Here is a 15975-nt window from a genome sequence, read left to right as displayed (position 1 = left end):
TTCCCTCCGTTCTTCATCGTCGTGCGCTACTCTAGGACGCCTCCCACCCGTTCTCCTAGCTTTCTTAGGTGCCATAGTTTGAAAATCTAGGGAAATGGGAGAGATTTTGGTTCGGTTTGTGGTGGAGAGAAAATGGAGGCTAGGGTTTGTATTTTTGTTGGGGACGAAAGAGGATATCTCGGGTCGGCTCGAGCTGTTTTGACCTAATTTAAAAGACTTTCGTTCGGTCCCCGAGACGTCTCCGCGACTAATGCGAGACGTCTCGCCGGGGGGACGTCTCTGTGATGTGCCCGAGACGTCTCCGGCACTGAAAAATTTCAGACTGATTTCTATCTTTTCCCAATTTATTTTATTCAACCACAATAATCAGTGTGATTTCTTTTGGTGAATATAGAGTGAGTTTGCTTGTGATCCTTCCCTTCAATAATACATCCTACAAAAGTTTTTATAATGATTTTTGAATTCATCAATATTGAAATGAGGAATGTTTGACCAAGTTTCGAATGCCTATGAAATAGGCTCTGAAAATATCTCCATGAAGAGTCCAAGGGAGGGTAACCATCCTCCGAAAAGTCAAACAATTCATCATCTAACTTTGATAGATTCATGTTTTCACTTATTAGATACTAGGTTTGCTATTTGTCACCTTGAAGTGGATTATTAGTTTGAGTAGCAAGGCATTGCATTACAAGTTCAATTTATTTGCTAGGATCATACAAGCACAAAGCATTCCTTAAAAAGTTGAACCTATCTTTACTAAGGGGCTTTGTAAAGATATCGGCCAATTGATTTTCAGTACATACATACTCAATCATCACATCATTTTTCAGCACATGATCCCTTATAAAGTGATGCCTAATCTCTATATGTTTTGATTTAGAGTGTTGGACAGGATTTTTTGTTAAATTAATTGCACTTGTATTATCACATCTAATTGGTATGTTGTCCATTTTGATACCGAAGTCTTCAAGTTGTTGCTTAATCCAAAGAACTTGGGCACAACAGCTTCCAGCTGCAATGTACTCAGCCTCAGCTGTGGATAAGGCAACTGAATTCTGTTTCTTGCTAAACCAAGAAACCAAATTAGCACCCAAGAATTGACATGTGCCACTTGTGCTTTTTCTGTTGAGTTTGCACCCGGCAAAATCAGCATCGGAATAAGCAATTAAATTTATGTCAGATTGTTTAGAATACCATAAGCCTACATTAGATGTCCCTACTAGATATCTGAAAATTCTTTCAACAGCTTGCAAGTGTGATTCCTTAGGACATGCTTGGTATCTAGCACACATGCAAACACTGAATAATATGTCTGGTCTACTAGCAGTAAGGTAAAGTAAAGAGCTTATCATACCTCTGTACAATTTGCAGTCTATACTTTTACCTTTTTCATCTTTGTCAAACTTGCAACTTGAGCCCATGGATGTGCTGATTTCCTTTGCATCCTTCATCTTGAATTTTTCCAAAATTTTCTTGATATATTTGGACTGACTGATGAAGATGCCTTCCTCTGATTGTTTTATTTGTAGCCCAAGGAAGAAATTGAGCTCACCCATCATGCTCATTTCAAATTCTCCCTGCATAAGCTTGGCAAACTCTTGACAAAGACTATCATTAGTAGCACCAAAAATTATATCATCCACATAAATTTGCACAAGCAATAAGTCATATTTCTTTTAATGAAGAGGGTTTTGTCTACATTTTCTCTTTTAAATTTATTTTCAATTAGAAAATTACTTAATCTTTCATACCATGCCCTAGGGGCTTGCTTAAGTCCATACAATGCTTTATGTAATTTATAAACATAATCTGGATGTAAGTGGTTTTCAAAACCTGGAGGTTGTCCTACATAAACTTCCTCCATTATATAACCATTTAAAAAGGCACTTCTTACATCCATTTGATAGAGTTTGAAATCCATGAAGCATGCGTATGCCAAAAGTAGTCTAATAGCCTCTAACCTAGCAACAGGAGCAAAAGTTTCATCAAAATCTATTCCTTCCTCCTGATTATAGCCTTTGGCAACTAGTCTAGCTTTGTTTCTTATTACTATTCCATCTTCATCTAGTTTATTTCTATATACCCACTTGGTGCCTATAATTGAAACATTAGGGGGTCTTTTCATTAGAGTCCAAACTTGATTTCTTTTAAATTGATTTAATTCCTCTTGCATAGCATTTATCCAATTTTCATCCTTTTCGGCTTCCTCTAGTGATTTGGGCTCTATTTGTGAAACGAATGCAAGATAATTACTAGTATTTCTTAGAGAGGATCTTGTCCTTACCCCTTGTGAAGGATCACCAAGGATTAGATCCCTTGGATGACCATGTGCATACCTCCATTCCCTCGGAAGATCTTGATTTCTTGCTTGAGGTTGATCTTCTTCATCTTGCTGAATTGTATCTTCCTTGACTTCATCCTCAAGTTGTTTGTCTTGTATGGAGAACTCCTTCATTCTGTCTTCAAGTATACCTGCATCACTATCTTCTTCTTTTCTAGAAGAATCTCCATTAGCTTCATCAAAAACAACATGAATGGATTCTTCAACAATGAGAGTTCTCTTGTTGAAGACCCTGTATGCTTTACTAGATGAGGAATAACCTAAGAAGATCCCCTCATCTGATTTAGCACTAAATTTACTTAGATTATCCTTTCCATTGTTTAAAATAAAGCAACGACAACCGAAAACATGAAAATAACATATATTTGGCTTCTTATTTTTCAGCAACTCATAAGGTGTTTTCTTTAAAATAGATCTGACTAATGCACGGTTTAAAATATGACATGTAGTATTTATTGCTTCAGCCCAAAAATATTTTGGTAGATCCGATTCGCACAACATGGTACGAGCCATATCTGCTAGTGTGCGATTCTTCCTTTCTACCACCCCATTTTGTTGGGGTGTCCTAGGGGCCGAGAAATTGTGATTTATACCGTTTTCTTCACAAAATTTTTCAAAGTGCCGATTTTCAAACTCGGTACCATGATCACTCCTAATTGCTTTTAGTTTAAGATTAAGTTCATTCGAAATCCTATTATGAAACTTGATAAAAGCGGGAAAGGACTCATCTTTATGTGCAAGAAATGAAACCCATGTAAAACGTGAAAAATCATCAACAATCACAAGACCAAATTTCTTACCCCCTAAACTAGCAGTTCTAGTAGGTCCAAATAAATCCATGTGAATTAGTTCTAAGGGTTTTGATGTCGAGACTATGTTCTTAGACTTAAAGAAACTTCTTGTTTGTTTCCCTAGTTGACATGCAGCACAGATTTTGTTCTTTTCAAAGTCTATTTTTGGTAATCCTTTGACTAGATCTTTTGTAATCAATTTAGAAATTAAATCCATGCTAGCATGCCCTAACCTACGATGCCATAACCAGCTAGTCTCATTGACTTTGGCATCCATGCCTACAAGACATTGGCCATCCTTCATGGTGAGATCATCAAGATCTACCATGTAAACATTTCCACGCCTATGTCCCGTAAGTATGATTTCATTGTCAATTGGACTACTAATTATGCATAGTGAAGATTCAAAAGACACTTTATAGCCTTTGTCACAAAATTGACTTATACTTAATAAATTATGTTTTAATTCATTAACTAACAATACATTGTCAATAAATGAGGAGGGTGATATGGAGATTTTACCAACGCCAATGATTTGACCTTTAGCATTGTCTCCAAATGTGACTACTCCTCCTTCTTTCGATTTCAAGGTGACAAAAAGGCTCTTGTCACCGGTCATATGCCTTGAGCAACCACTATCAAGATACCACATTCTCTTTTTACTCCCGGCTGCAAGGCATACCTGCAAAATAATCATGTGAAGCTCTTAGGTACCCAAGTTTTCTTGGGTCCTTCTTGGTTAGTGTAGTTGGTCCCCTTAGGCACCCACCCTTTAGTTGTGTTTTTACCTTTTACAAATGTATTCTTGTTAGATTGAATCTTTCTTTGAATGCAAGAATAGGTTTTATGTCTACTTTTCCCACAATGAAAGCATGTAGGTTTTTCAGTTTTGGTATCTTTTGCTTTCACAAAAAAGTTCTTTAGATATTTTTGTCGTTTGCTAGTTTTGTATCCTAATCCGGCTTTATTAAAAACATCTCTTTGATTGGATAGAATAAGATTTAATTTTTCAGAACTAAGTGTAAATTTCTCCACAATTGGTTTGTACTTATGTACCTCATTTTTAAGAACCAAATTTTCTTTAGCCAATTCTTCCTTATCATTTTTAAGGGATTCGACATTTTGCGTAAGTGAGGTATTACTATTGAGTAGGGATTTAACTTTTAGATTTAATTCCTTAATTAGTGTTTTTGCCGTTTCGTTTTCAATGCTAAGCTTTGAATTTTTATTTTCTAGGTCAATGGTGTTAACATTTTCAACGCTCTCCTTCTCAATCAATAGGTTTTTAATGTCATCCTTTAGTTTTTGATTGGAGGCCTTTAATTCTTTATTCTTTGCTCCTAACATACTACAATCACTCATGAGCTCTTGGAAAGCTTCATATAATTCTTCTAAAGTAAAATTTGTGGTTGAGCTTTGACATACCTCATCGTCTTCGAATGCCATGAAGCACAAGTTGGCGGTCTCTTCCTTCTCTTCCTCGGAGGATGATGTGTCACTATCATCCCAAGTTGCTTTCAATGCCTTCTTCTTCTTCTTTCCAAAGTACTTCTTCTGTTGAGGACATTCGGAACGGATGTGTCCCGGTCTCTTGCAATCATAACATATGATTGGGTCTCTTTCTTTTTCTTTTTCCTTTTTCCAATCATTTCTCCCTCCAAACTTCTTTCTTGGGAAGGGTTTCTTTCTTCTCATGAATTTCTTGAACTTCCTTACTATTAAGCCCAAGTCCTCATCTTCGCTTTCTTCTTCACTCTCACTACTTTCTTCTTCACAAACACTCGAAGTAGCCTTGAGTGCGATTGTCTTCTTCTTTGGCAAATCTTCTTCATGTTGCTTCATTGTGAGCTCATGCGTCATCAATGAGCTCAATAGTTGTTCAAGTCCCAATGTGTTGAGGTCTTTAGCTTCTACGATCGCCGTGACCTTCGCTTCCCATGCTTTTGGCAAGGACCTAAGAATTTTACTCACAAGTTCTGGGTTAGTGTAAGATTTACCCAAATTCTTTAGACCATTTATTATATCAGTGAAACGTGTGAACATGCATGAAATGGTTTCGTTGGGTTCCATCTTAAATAATTCATATTTGTGAACCAGAATGTTCACTTTAGATTCTTTGACTTGATTGGTACCCTCATGGGTAACTTCAAGCCTATCCCATATTTTCTTGGCGAAACTATATGTGGAGACTCTATTAAACTCATTCACATCTAGAGCACAAAATAATGAGTTCATGGCTCTAGCGTTGAGTTGAACCATCCTATTATCATTCTCATCCCAATCCTCCTCAGGTTTGGGAACTTGAATGCCATTAACCATGTGAGATGGTTCGTGTGGTCCCTTGATTATAACCCTCCACAAGGCATAATCTTGTGCTTGAATAAAAATCCTCATTCTAGTCTTCCAATAGGAATAATTTGTCCCATTGAAGAGTGGAGGTCTATTGGTTGCCTGCCCCTCAGCAGGAACATTGTTGAAGGGTGTTGCCATCTAGATCTTTGGCTAAGACGGTTAGGTCTTCAAGAAATACACAGAGCACCCGCTCTGATACCACTTGTTGCCCAGAGATGGTCACCCAAGAGGGGGGTGAATTGGGTGTTTTAAAACTTTTTGACTAATTAAAATAAAATACACAAGTGTATGTGCAAAGGTAAAACTAAAGTAGCAATCACAGTCAAACGCAAACACACAAAGATTTATAGTGGTTCGGAGCTTCCACTGCTCCTACATCCACTCCCCAAACACCTTTGGGAATTTCCACTATAATCAGCGATTACAGTACGGTAGTTTTGCGAGTTCACTACCCAACTCGTTGTTTTACCCCGGGCTAACAACGAACCCTACAATCCCCCAATTTAACCTAGGCTTGGGACGCCTATCCCTTGTTCCAAGTCCCTTGACTGGAACAAGCACAATAAACAAAGGTTTTACAAAGATTTAAAAGCTCTTAATGAAGCGAATATAACAATGAGAAATAATAAAACCCGGAAGAACCCTTTTAGCCGTTGGAAGCGTGGGTAATGGTGGTTCTTCCGATGTGGATCGCGTTGGCTTGAATGTCAGCTTTGAATGCCGAGTGGGAGTGAGTAGTTGAGCACGAAATCAGATGGGAAAGCTTGAATGCACTTGATTTCTCCTCTTGAAAGCTCTAACTCCCTTGAACCTCTTTTTCCTTCTTCTCTCTTGAATGATCTTGTGTTGGGTTGGTGAGAAGTTATTGGAAGGCACTTAAAAGCTCCCTTTTATAGCCCAAAAAGCAATAGATCCGTTAGACACAAAAATATGACCGTTTGAAATTCAAATTTACCTGCAAAAGTGTGTCAGTCGCGTTCCAGGCGCTCCGGAGACGTCTCCGCTTCGACGCGAGACGTCTCGGCTGTATAAAATTTCTCTTGACGGTGTTTGGAGTCGACTCGGCACTTTTACAGGGACGACTCTGAAGAAGAACGACTTGAATGCTTGTTCTTCTGTTTTTCTGAGAGAGTCGGCTCAGTACTTTACGGGGACGTCTTGGGATGTTTGCGCTTTTTGCATGGGGACGACTCCGCGACGTCGGGGACGACTCCGTAGTTGTATCACCGAAAAACACGTCCTCTGGAATCCCCTGAGAGAGTCGACTCCGCGCTCTCTGGGGACGTCTCGGGAAGTCCGCTTTTTACTCGTGGGGACGACTCCGCGTCCTTCGGAGACGACTCGCGCGCATCCCTTGAAATCGGCCTTTCTGCCGCCTCTGAGAGAGTCGACTCCGCAGAGTCAGGAGTCGACTCCGACCCTGCGAGACGCCTCGCCAGGTGCCGGGGACGTCTCCAGACGTGCCAATTCTTTCTGTTCGTGCCAGAGACGTCTCTGGGACAAACCGGAGACGTCTCGGCTGTCCCTGATCTGTTTTCTTCATCTCAAAAATTCTTCAATAAATCCTTGAAAAATATGGAAACATGCCTAGACATTTCTTACCAATATTTATAGATAAACACCTGAAATCCTCAAATAAATTGTTAATACACAGGGAATTATACTCTAGTGTTTTGTATTCATCAAAATCCATTAGGGGGTCAACAAAGAACACTTCCTGCACTAATCGAAGTAACCATCTAGCAATAGGATCCGACGACCGGATAGGCCGAATAGATGCAAAGCAACATTCTAGAACCTTTTGGACAATAGTTACCGTATAATTCATCCTCTGGACCACAAATGCCCAAGACGGGTTAAGAGTCTGTCAACTCTAAAACTATCCATCCAGAACTGTGTTTCAATTCAATAAGTCAAGTGATAGTGATTTGACTTTTTCTGACCAGGATACTACTTAATTGAAAACACAAGGCATTCATCCTTATTTCTAAGGGAGGTCAATCCCATCTTGATCTGCAACTGACTACCATAAGTAGTTGACTGGACCCAGAAACCTTCCGTCGCTAGATTAGAAATCCAGGTAGTCCGGCACCAAAGTACAGTGAGTTGCTTGCAAGCCACCGGTTACAATCTCAGGTCTAAAGGATACATATACCCATATCCACTTGGAACAACTCTTGATAAGAGAGAGTCCGATAATACTATCGTCCTGTTAATAGTATATCATACGGTCATGAATATTTAAGGACCTGTGTGACAAAATCATATTTCATTACACAAAGCAGTCCTGAGGACTTCATCACATCAGGAGTTCAAGAAGATGTACTGGTGATGAATAAATACCAAATAACATTTATTAATTTTATTGATTCATTTACAATTACAATCATCGAATGATTGGTTTTAGGACATAATTCCCAACAGTCCCTTCTGCCATACGAAATGTGTGTAACTTTTTCCTCAAATACAGTCTATTAGTAAGGGATTTTGCCATATATAGACTCTCCAATTTTTTCCATACTCCCTTAGCTGTATCAAGATCCACAATATTGCGTAGGACTTTATCACTCAAGCCTGAAAACAGAATCCCTAGTGCTCTCTCATTAATCTCTTCTTTGACAGCCTCATTATCTCCTAGGATTGCATCCATACCCTTGAAGGCCTTTGCTACACCCTCTTTAACCAACAAGTATTTCATCCTTACCTTCCATAGTGAGAAGTCCTCTGTGCTATCAAATACAGCCACTTCATGCCTTATAGTAGTGGAATGAGAAACAAAAGCCGAATCGTTAGCCCTAGATGAATTTTGTTGCCCGACAGTAGCCATAGCTCTGATACCAATTATTGGGATCATTAGGCACAAGAATGAATCTTTTCGACTTACCAATTAATGGTTATTCTCATTCAGGCATTTCACTAAATACATCATAGGTATAAATGGATAAGCACAAAGAGACAAGATTTATGTGGTTGGGCAGCAAGTGCCTACATCCACGGGGAGGAGGAGCAATCCACTATGTCAATCATCCCAATAGGGTACAAACAAAGCTACATAAAAGCCCAAAATATGGACTGCCAAATGATCACAAGAGGATGCAACAATAAACCAAATATAAGGCAAAATAACCGATCAGACCAACCCTTCTGCAGCCATAATGATAGATCAAAAGTGTAGTATGCATGGCAACTTTTCTACGGCTCTAATGGTAGATCAAAGGAATGTCAAAAATCTTACCTTCCCTTCTTTCTTATACTGTGAACAGCAAGAACAAAAGGCTCAGGGAAACAAGAAGCCACAAAGAGGAGTCACGGTAGAAGAAAGAGAGTCCCCAGCGAGCGGAAGAAGACGCCTTTTGAAGCCGGAATACCGAGAGCAGAAAAATGAGAGAGAGAGAGCAGGGGGCGGCGATCGGGGTTCCTTCCAAAAAAACTCTAAAAAGAGTTGTGCTGCCTTATAAAAGAAAACCGAGGAGCTTCAGTCCCAAAAAACCCAAAAAACTTTAAAAGGGCCTAGCTGAAAGCCACATGAAAGAAATAACTTATTATGCCCTTTTTGCAAAAAGTCCTTTTCAAATAGGAATTTGGAGCAAAGTCCAAAAAACTAACCAACAATATCTGTCTGTTGGGTGAATGCTTGAGAAAGTAATAATGACCACTAAGAATTTTGAGAGATGGAAGAGCTTCAGAACCCATTTGTTCCGAATCTGTAGGGAGAAGATAAGTGACCAATCTATTGGTATTAGTTATCCAAATTTTTACGAGTCAAATCATCAGCAACCAGTTTGATCAAGTTGGGTTGATTGAACTTGGTTTAAAATTAAATTTGACCTTGTTATTCTGATTTTTTTTTTTTTTGCTAGACTGTTATTTTGATTCAAGCTTGGTTCATTTAGCTTAGATCTGAGCTTTATTCAAGATCTTCTCCAGCTAAGCTCCAGCTGCTCAGTTCATTTGACAGCATTGTTCGCAATTAGACAACTTTTTTCAAGGACAAGTTCAATCTCATGTTGCTAAGCCGGTGGAATGCCACAAATTCACCTACTAGCTTTTCTCTCTCTATTTTTCTTTTTTTTTTGGTAAAAAATGAAGAATACTCTTATACATGGCCTCCACAAGACCATGAATAACAAAGTCCCATACAATCTCCTTGTAGTAACAAGGATAACTCTAGATGAACAGTATCATAATCGAAATCTCTACTTGCTGGCCAATCCGCAAGGAAATTAGCCTCTTTAAACTCATGATTTGCTGCAAATTTGCAAATAGATGGAGGTTATCAAAAGAAATAGGACTCGATGGTGTAGGAGTCACCAACTATCTTCACTTCAGCTACCCTACAATCATGGAAAGTTACATTCTAGTCTAGTTTAATGCTTTCAGTTACATAGCCTGGTATTTGTGATGTCCCCAATCTTGTGGAGTTGACATAATCTTGAGGAAAGTGTGGAGGTATGCCTGGGATCACCAATCCAAAAGTTCTAAATAATTTCAATGGCCATCCTTCCTTGTATTCTGATCCCTCTACATATCCAATTAGGAAGCTACGAATAAGCTCCCATGCTGCATTCAAATACTTGGGTACCACTGTCCATAATGAGAAGTAATTCTTGTTTGGTTCCTCAGCCATTACCTACATCAAAATCACATCAAAGAGCAATGTGAGATATTGATTTTACACCTTTTCATTTCTATTTTATATCCTTAAATTGGAATAATTAATTGTTGAAAGTGAATTGGAGTGATCAATTAAAAATATGAAATATATCTTATAGGATTCTTTATATTGTTTAATTGAACATAGTCTTCTCAGAAGAAGCAAAAGAATTGGCATAGTTAGCTACAATACTAAGAGAGAACCAGAGTGCGCCTAGATTGCATGGCCATTGGCGCTCCTAGAAGGGGATTGTGAATGGTGATCTTACATAGGAGAGAAGAGGAGCTTCGTCGGAGGGCTATAATCTCATTGTGGAAGAAAAGGATATGAACTGACATAAGAGAAAAGGTTTCATGACAATTTCAGTATCATGAGTGCAAAAGATTAGTTTAAGGATGACTGCTATTAAGAGAGAGAGAGAGAGAGAATCCTTGTACTGACCTTTACTTTGTATAAGCTGTTGTAATAGAGGCATGATCCGAAGTGTTTGAACAAAAGAGTGGAGCCATCATAAGGCAACCTGGGTACCATGTCATTGCAATAAACAAATCTGAAATACCTCTGCTTAGGCTTGTCTAGGTGCTTCTCCACAAACTCTCCTAGTTTCTCATCTCCTACTCTTGGTTGTCCAAATGTGTACACCCCCTCCAACCTAGCCAACAACCAAGTTTCCTCATGCAATGCCAAAATCGTCGGAAAAAGAATCGCCAATGCCCCTCCTAAGCTGTGGCCTGCAACTAAAAATTTTGCCTTCTCATTCTGGTGCAGCAAATGCCGGAGTTTCTCTCTAATGGCATAGTATGCATATGGTCGTTTTTTGCTTTCTTCAATCTCTCTTGGCCACCCAGTGTTCTTTTGTAAACCTAAAGCCTTCATAAAGCCTCCATGTATCTTGCCCACTTGTGGGATCTCATACCATGAGAAGTCGAAATCAGTGCACCATTGGTTTGCATTGAAGGGTTCGGTGCCCCTGAAAGCCACGACAATCAACTCGGCATCCACAGGTTTATCACGGAATACAAAGGCTTGCGTGGTAAAGTCTTCTTGTTCATCTAAAAATTGCAAGAAAAGAAATCATTCCTTCACATGATATAAGAAATGCACGACCTTATGAAACGAACATGAGTATGTGTAGGTAAACTTGTAATTTCCAATAATGATAACTCTTCAATATATATATGTAATCCTATTGTTAAAAAGACCAAATGACCTTATGCAATATCATTTTCTCCTAAATCAAAACTTGCGCAATGTTAACAAAAAAGATTTGAAAAGCTTTTGTTGACAGATGGAGTACCTCAGGTGGAATTTAGGTGAACGGAGAATCTGGAGGCCCAAGATAGTCATGGTGACCTTCTCAAGTGCAGCGTGCAATCTTTTTATCAGAGAAAAATTATTATGTAATATTTATCTCAACAATAAATAGGATTCCTCCATCATTCACTTGTTTGTCTGCTCAACTTCAAGCCTCCTTTTATATATATATATATATATTTGAAGATGATGCTAACAGCGTTCAAAATGGTTAAAAACTTTTCAATGAGTAAATATTCTTACCATTCCAACAGCTATAAAACTCAACGAATTCCATCTGCACACGGGCTCAAAAATGTTACTTTCATCAACATAAACATCTTAGCTATTGACTTATAACAATTGAAGCACATCAGCTATGACCTGAAGGTCCAAGAAAAAAAAAAAAAAAAAAAACTTACATTCCAGTGGTCTCTAATAATGATCTGGATGCGTGTTTCATTCTCATATGATAGTTTTGCAGCCATGATAGACAATGCTGCATGGTATTTTTCGTCTGTTGGTTTAATTTTTTTGTCCAAATCTACTCTTGTGTCAATGAAACCAACAGCTGATCTGTAGGTTGAAGACTTGATGTCTGGAAACACAGCATCCCCTGATTAGGAGTAACCCATGAATATATCAGCCTCCAAACATATCTTACAAACTGCTTCAGTAATTGTGTACCAAATGTTCAATCAATATCATACTTCTAGCATATTGGCCAGAGAAGTGTCAACTGACACAATTTAACTAACTTTCAATAAATTTTTGTTCCATGCAAAGGAAGTAGTGAAATATGTTTCTCAACAATCCAATTATAACTTTATGATCAAATTTTTATAAGTTGGAACATTCCTTTGTTGTCCAACAGAATGTCTAGAACGAAATATCTGACTCTGTAAAGTTTTTCTGCCAATTGGTATGTCCCAATTTTAATAAACCCCCAGAGAAAACAATAGATATATGCGCAGAGGGACTTGGATTCGCTAAATTTGGTATTGTCTTTACAAATGTCAGTTCCCACAGAGGAAAAAAAAAAATCTTCATTATTCTCTCTAGAAATTGAAAAAAAGGGAGCCCTTGATATCTTTTCAGTTATGCTAAATAGCCCTTGGAGGCGGTCCAAGGTTCAACTTGTGTTGCTTAAAATGTTATGCTAAATTAACCTACTCACTTATATAATAAATGATTGCCTATACACACTTTGAACCACACCCTTTCCTTCTCAATAATCAGCCCTACATGAACTGCATATGGAAACTACTTTGAGAGGAGCTCATCTTGTCTATAAAGAGCTTTCACCTAAAGCAAGTGCAGATCTAGCAATTCATCTTGATTTAAATAGCATGTCAAAAATATGGTAGGACATTAAAAGTTCTCTTAAAGGGATTGGAATCTTTGAAAAGCCCTGTGATTTCTAACAAGTGTTGCTTCTTTAAAATACAGTAACAAAAGAGGAATGGGCATGCTCGGATAAATGAATGTGATATGGATAATTCATGTGAGATTTTATTGGAAAATTATAGAAAGATATAAGATAGCCCAAAAAGATTAACTAAACTGTTGTTAGATACCCCATGAAATTGAACTGTAAACCACATCACTGGTTAATGATGAGGACAGTCATGTTGAGAGATGTCCGATTACAACCAAACTGATTCCCTTCTGAATAAGAGCTTTGGCTGAAGACAAGGAGAAGAAGGCAAGGACATCCAACAGCCATCCAAAGAGAAAAAAACAAAAAACGAAAAGCTAAAAAACAAAAATCCAACTAAATCAATAACTGATATAAAGTAGCACTGCTGACCATACAGACCAGTCTAAAGAAGCTAATTTGAACTTGGAGGTGTTCAAGAACAGTAGCACCCTGAATTTAACGGTTATATTTCATACTAAAACATACAATAACAACTTACAAAGGCATGGTCTTATCTAGATTTCCTGCCTTTTATGGATTATAGACACCTGAAGCAGTCCTCAAATCCATGAAATGTATATTGCTCCAGTATTGTTTAGTTCTGATGGCAAGAATCCTGGTTTTAGTCTCACATTGGAACCGTTGCATGAGTGGTCAGTCACGCAAGACGGGAAGATAGTTTCGTTCTTCAGAGTCGTTCGACCGGAATCAATCACCGCTGCTTTCAAAAGGGCAGCTGCTACTATGGAGATTCCATTCCGTCTCTATCTATGTCATTTACTACTGAGTAAATCTAGTTATAAGTTAGACGCACAATACATGTGAGTTACTAGCTAGTGTCTGTAAATCATGATTCAGTTAGTAATTAGGACAGGGTGATAATTATTCCTTAGAAACGTGGAGATAATTTAGTAGTACAAGATGAAATGTTTATGAATAGTAGAACTTGCTGGAAGAGCTAATTAGCATGATTTTGACTATCTCCTTGGCATTTCCCTTCTGGATGATGAGTTTTATACCACAGAACATCCAATAGGCAGCTAATTAATAATAATCACAATGCCAAAAGACATCAATGGCTTCCATTTTCCTTTTTTTTTGGTTTTTTTGAGGAAAGTCTTTGACTTACATTGACAACAATTAAGAAAGCTTATGGACCATAATTTGGAAGAATTTGTGGTCAATTTTTTAACAATTGTAAATTTTCATTAAATTAATGAGAAGGCCATGTAAATTACTTGGATAAGAATATAAACATCTTCAATTTTGAGATAAGTACATCAAACTCGCAATACATTGCATACATAAAAAATCAACATAATCTTTCCTAGATTTTGTACTGCAACTAAAACCACATATAAATCAATGAAATTATCATTGGACTTTGATGTTTAGGATTTATTCTAGGAACTTTGTAATTTTGTTTCAACTAATAATTGGTAAGCGAACATAATTAAATTCTGGTATATTTTTTCTTTAAATGTGTTAATGCATGCATCATTATTTTTCCATGGACATACGTTTACAGAGTAACTAGCAAATAGCATAAGACTCTCACATTGATGTCCTATAAGATTATCAAGCGGTGGAAATGATTACTCACCTCGGAGGAGGTTAAGGAACAGCGATCCAAAGCCATGGTTGTCAGTCAGAAGATTCAACCAGAACTCAACTGCAGCTCCAACCCAAGCCAATGGCTTTCTCCAGAAAAGGAGAGTTCTTTGGAGCAGAAGGGAGATGAAGATAGCCCATCTTCGTCTTATTTGTTTAACTTCTGTTCCGATGGGACACTCAATTGATCTATTATCAGAAACATCAAAGGAATACAACAGATAGAAGAGATCAACCATCCCTCCTTTATCTGGCCTTACGACCATATAATCGCTGAAGTAGTTGGCCTCCAGAGCCATGAGGATTGTAGAAGGAGAAGAGCGCTAAAGAGTGCTAAGGAGAGCTATATCCACCAACTTTTATTTTATATTCTTCCTTGAAGAAGCTTTATATTATATATATGTATATATCCAAAACAGTGGTAAGAGCCCTTGAGAGAATGCTAATACTCAGAAGCTTCGTTATAATATAAGAGTTTATGTGTTGAAATTGAACTGCTCAAATTATAGACCATTGGTCTGAACCCACGTGTTAAGAATTATTACTTGAAGGCTACCATCTGGCCATATAATAAAAAAGGGAAAAGATTCTAAATTGCCTTGTCATGTTGGAATTGGTATTATGGTGCAACATTGAATGATTGAAATCCTATATAAGTGGGCCATAATTCAAAGACTATGTTCCAATAGACAAGGTTAATCATTGGATGCATAAACTTAGTTAAACTCCCTTAAGCATTTGCTATCATTCAAAATAATTAAATGGAAGGATCATGTTCCTAGATCCCTCTGATCATGCTAACTTTTGGATACAGCGTCCCATGAGGTAATGGGTTTATTGGTGTCTACGTGGACCCGGAGTCTTTGTAGTTGAGTGAAAGTTTAGGTGGAATAAGAACTGATCTAGATAGTTGCTGGGCAGTTGTATTAGAAAGTTCAGAATCCTTGGTTCATGCGCATTATTTTTTCTTCCTTGACTTGGAAAATTGGGTTTCAATGAAGGCAACGATGAGGTTGGAAGATTCTTGAAAGTAACAAGGAAAATCATTTGAAGACTATGTTATGAACAAGGGGAGGAAAATAACAGGAAGCGCACAAAGTCGCATCAGGCGATGGTCCTGCCAACTTACCTTTTCTTCGGCACTAGGCTTTTCCTTTAGTTGTGAAGCAGAAAATGTAACAAGGAACTTTGAAAGCAATGGGAGGTATCCAAATTTAGTGGTTTGTAACCTTAGCAATGAAGGCATTGGATCGGTGGGTATTTCTTAGAAGCTTATATTCTTTGGAACTTCTGTTGAAAATTAGGATTAAGTTGTAGTAATATAAAGTTGAGATGGAAGAGAGGGAATAAAATGCTTCAAAGTTCTCAGATATTGGTATTATTCCTTTTTATTTTGTTTGTCTTTTCTTCTCATTTACTCAACGTGTCCTGCTTAACGCCATAGCTGATGCTCTATTTAGATGCTCTTCCTTTTTGTTATGAAGGTTCCATGCTGCTGCAGAACCTCTGTTTT

The 15975-nt window shown here is 37.9% G+C and overlaps 1 protein-coding gene across 5 annotated transcripts; it reads right to left on the bottom strand.

Moving 5' to 3' along the window:
- Positions 1-9508: 9508 nt before the first annotated feature.
- LOC103698717 (triacylglycerol lipase OBL1) lies at positions 9509-15672 on the bottom strand. 5 transcript variants are annotated; one of them, XM_008780764.4, is made up of 6 exons: positions 14455-14898; positions 11854-12047; positions 11696-11729; positions 10580-11190; positions 10407-10469; positions 9509-10114 (listed from the first exon to the last, which is right to left on the bottom strand). In XM_008780764.4, exons 1-5 carry the CDS (start codon positions 14759-14761, stop codon positions 10437-10439), a joined length of 1179 nt encoding a protein of 392 aa, XP_008778986.1. In that variant the 5' UTR covers positions 14762-14898; the 3' UTR covers positions 9509-10114; positions 10407-10436. The 5 variants fall into 5 exon arrangements, with proteins under 5 accessions (XP_008778986.1, XP_088557390.1, XP_008778983.2 ...); XM_088701264.2 differs by having other exon boundaries at positions 11854-12029; positions 14455-14876; XM_008780761.4 differs by lacking the exon at positions 10407-10469 and having other exon boundaries at positions 14455-15672.
- Between the last annotated feature and the right edge of the window lie 303 nt (positions 15673-15975).

This window comes from Phoenix dactylifera, chromosome 7 (genome assembly GCF_051530095.1).
Source record: "Phoenix dactylifera cultivar Ajwa chromosome 7, Ajwa_hap1_PhDact_Kaust_v1.1, whole genome shotgun sequence".
Lineage (NCBI taxonomy): Eukaryota > Viridiplantae > Streptophyta > Magnoliopsida > Arecales > Arecaceae > Phoenix > Phoenix dactylifera.
The sequence above is the reverse complement of the archived record's forward strand: the minus strand, read 5'-3'. Positions and strand labels throughout refer to the sequence as shown.

Excerpts from the sequence above, each read along its gene's own strand:
- LOC103698717 (XM_008780761.4), bottom strand. The coding sequence starts at position 14,761 with ATGGCTCTGGAGGCCAACTACTTCAGCGATTATATGGTCGTAAGGCCA. Across the intron at positions 12,048-14,454 it reads GTTCCTTAACCTCCTCCGAG|GGGATGCTGTGTTTCCAGAC; the intron begins GTGAGTAATCAT and ends ACTCCTAATCAG. Across the intron at positions 11,730-11,853 it reads TTATTAGAGACCACTGGAAT|ATGGAATTCGTTGAGTTTTA; the intron begins GTAAGTTTTTTT and ends GCCCGTGTGCAG.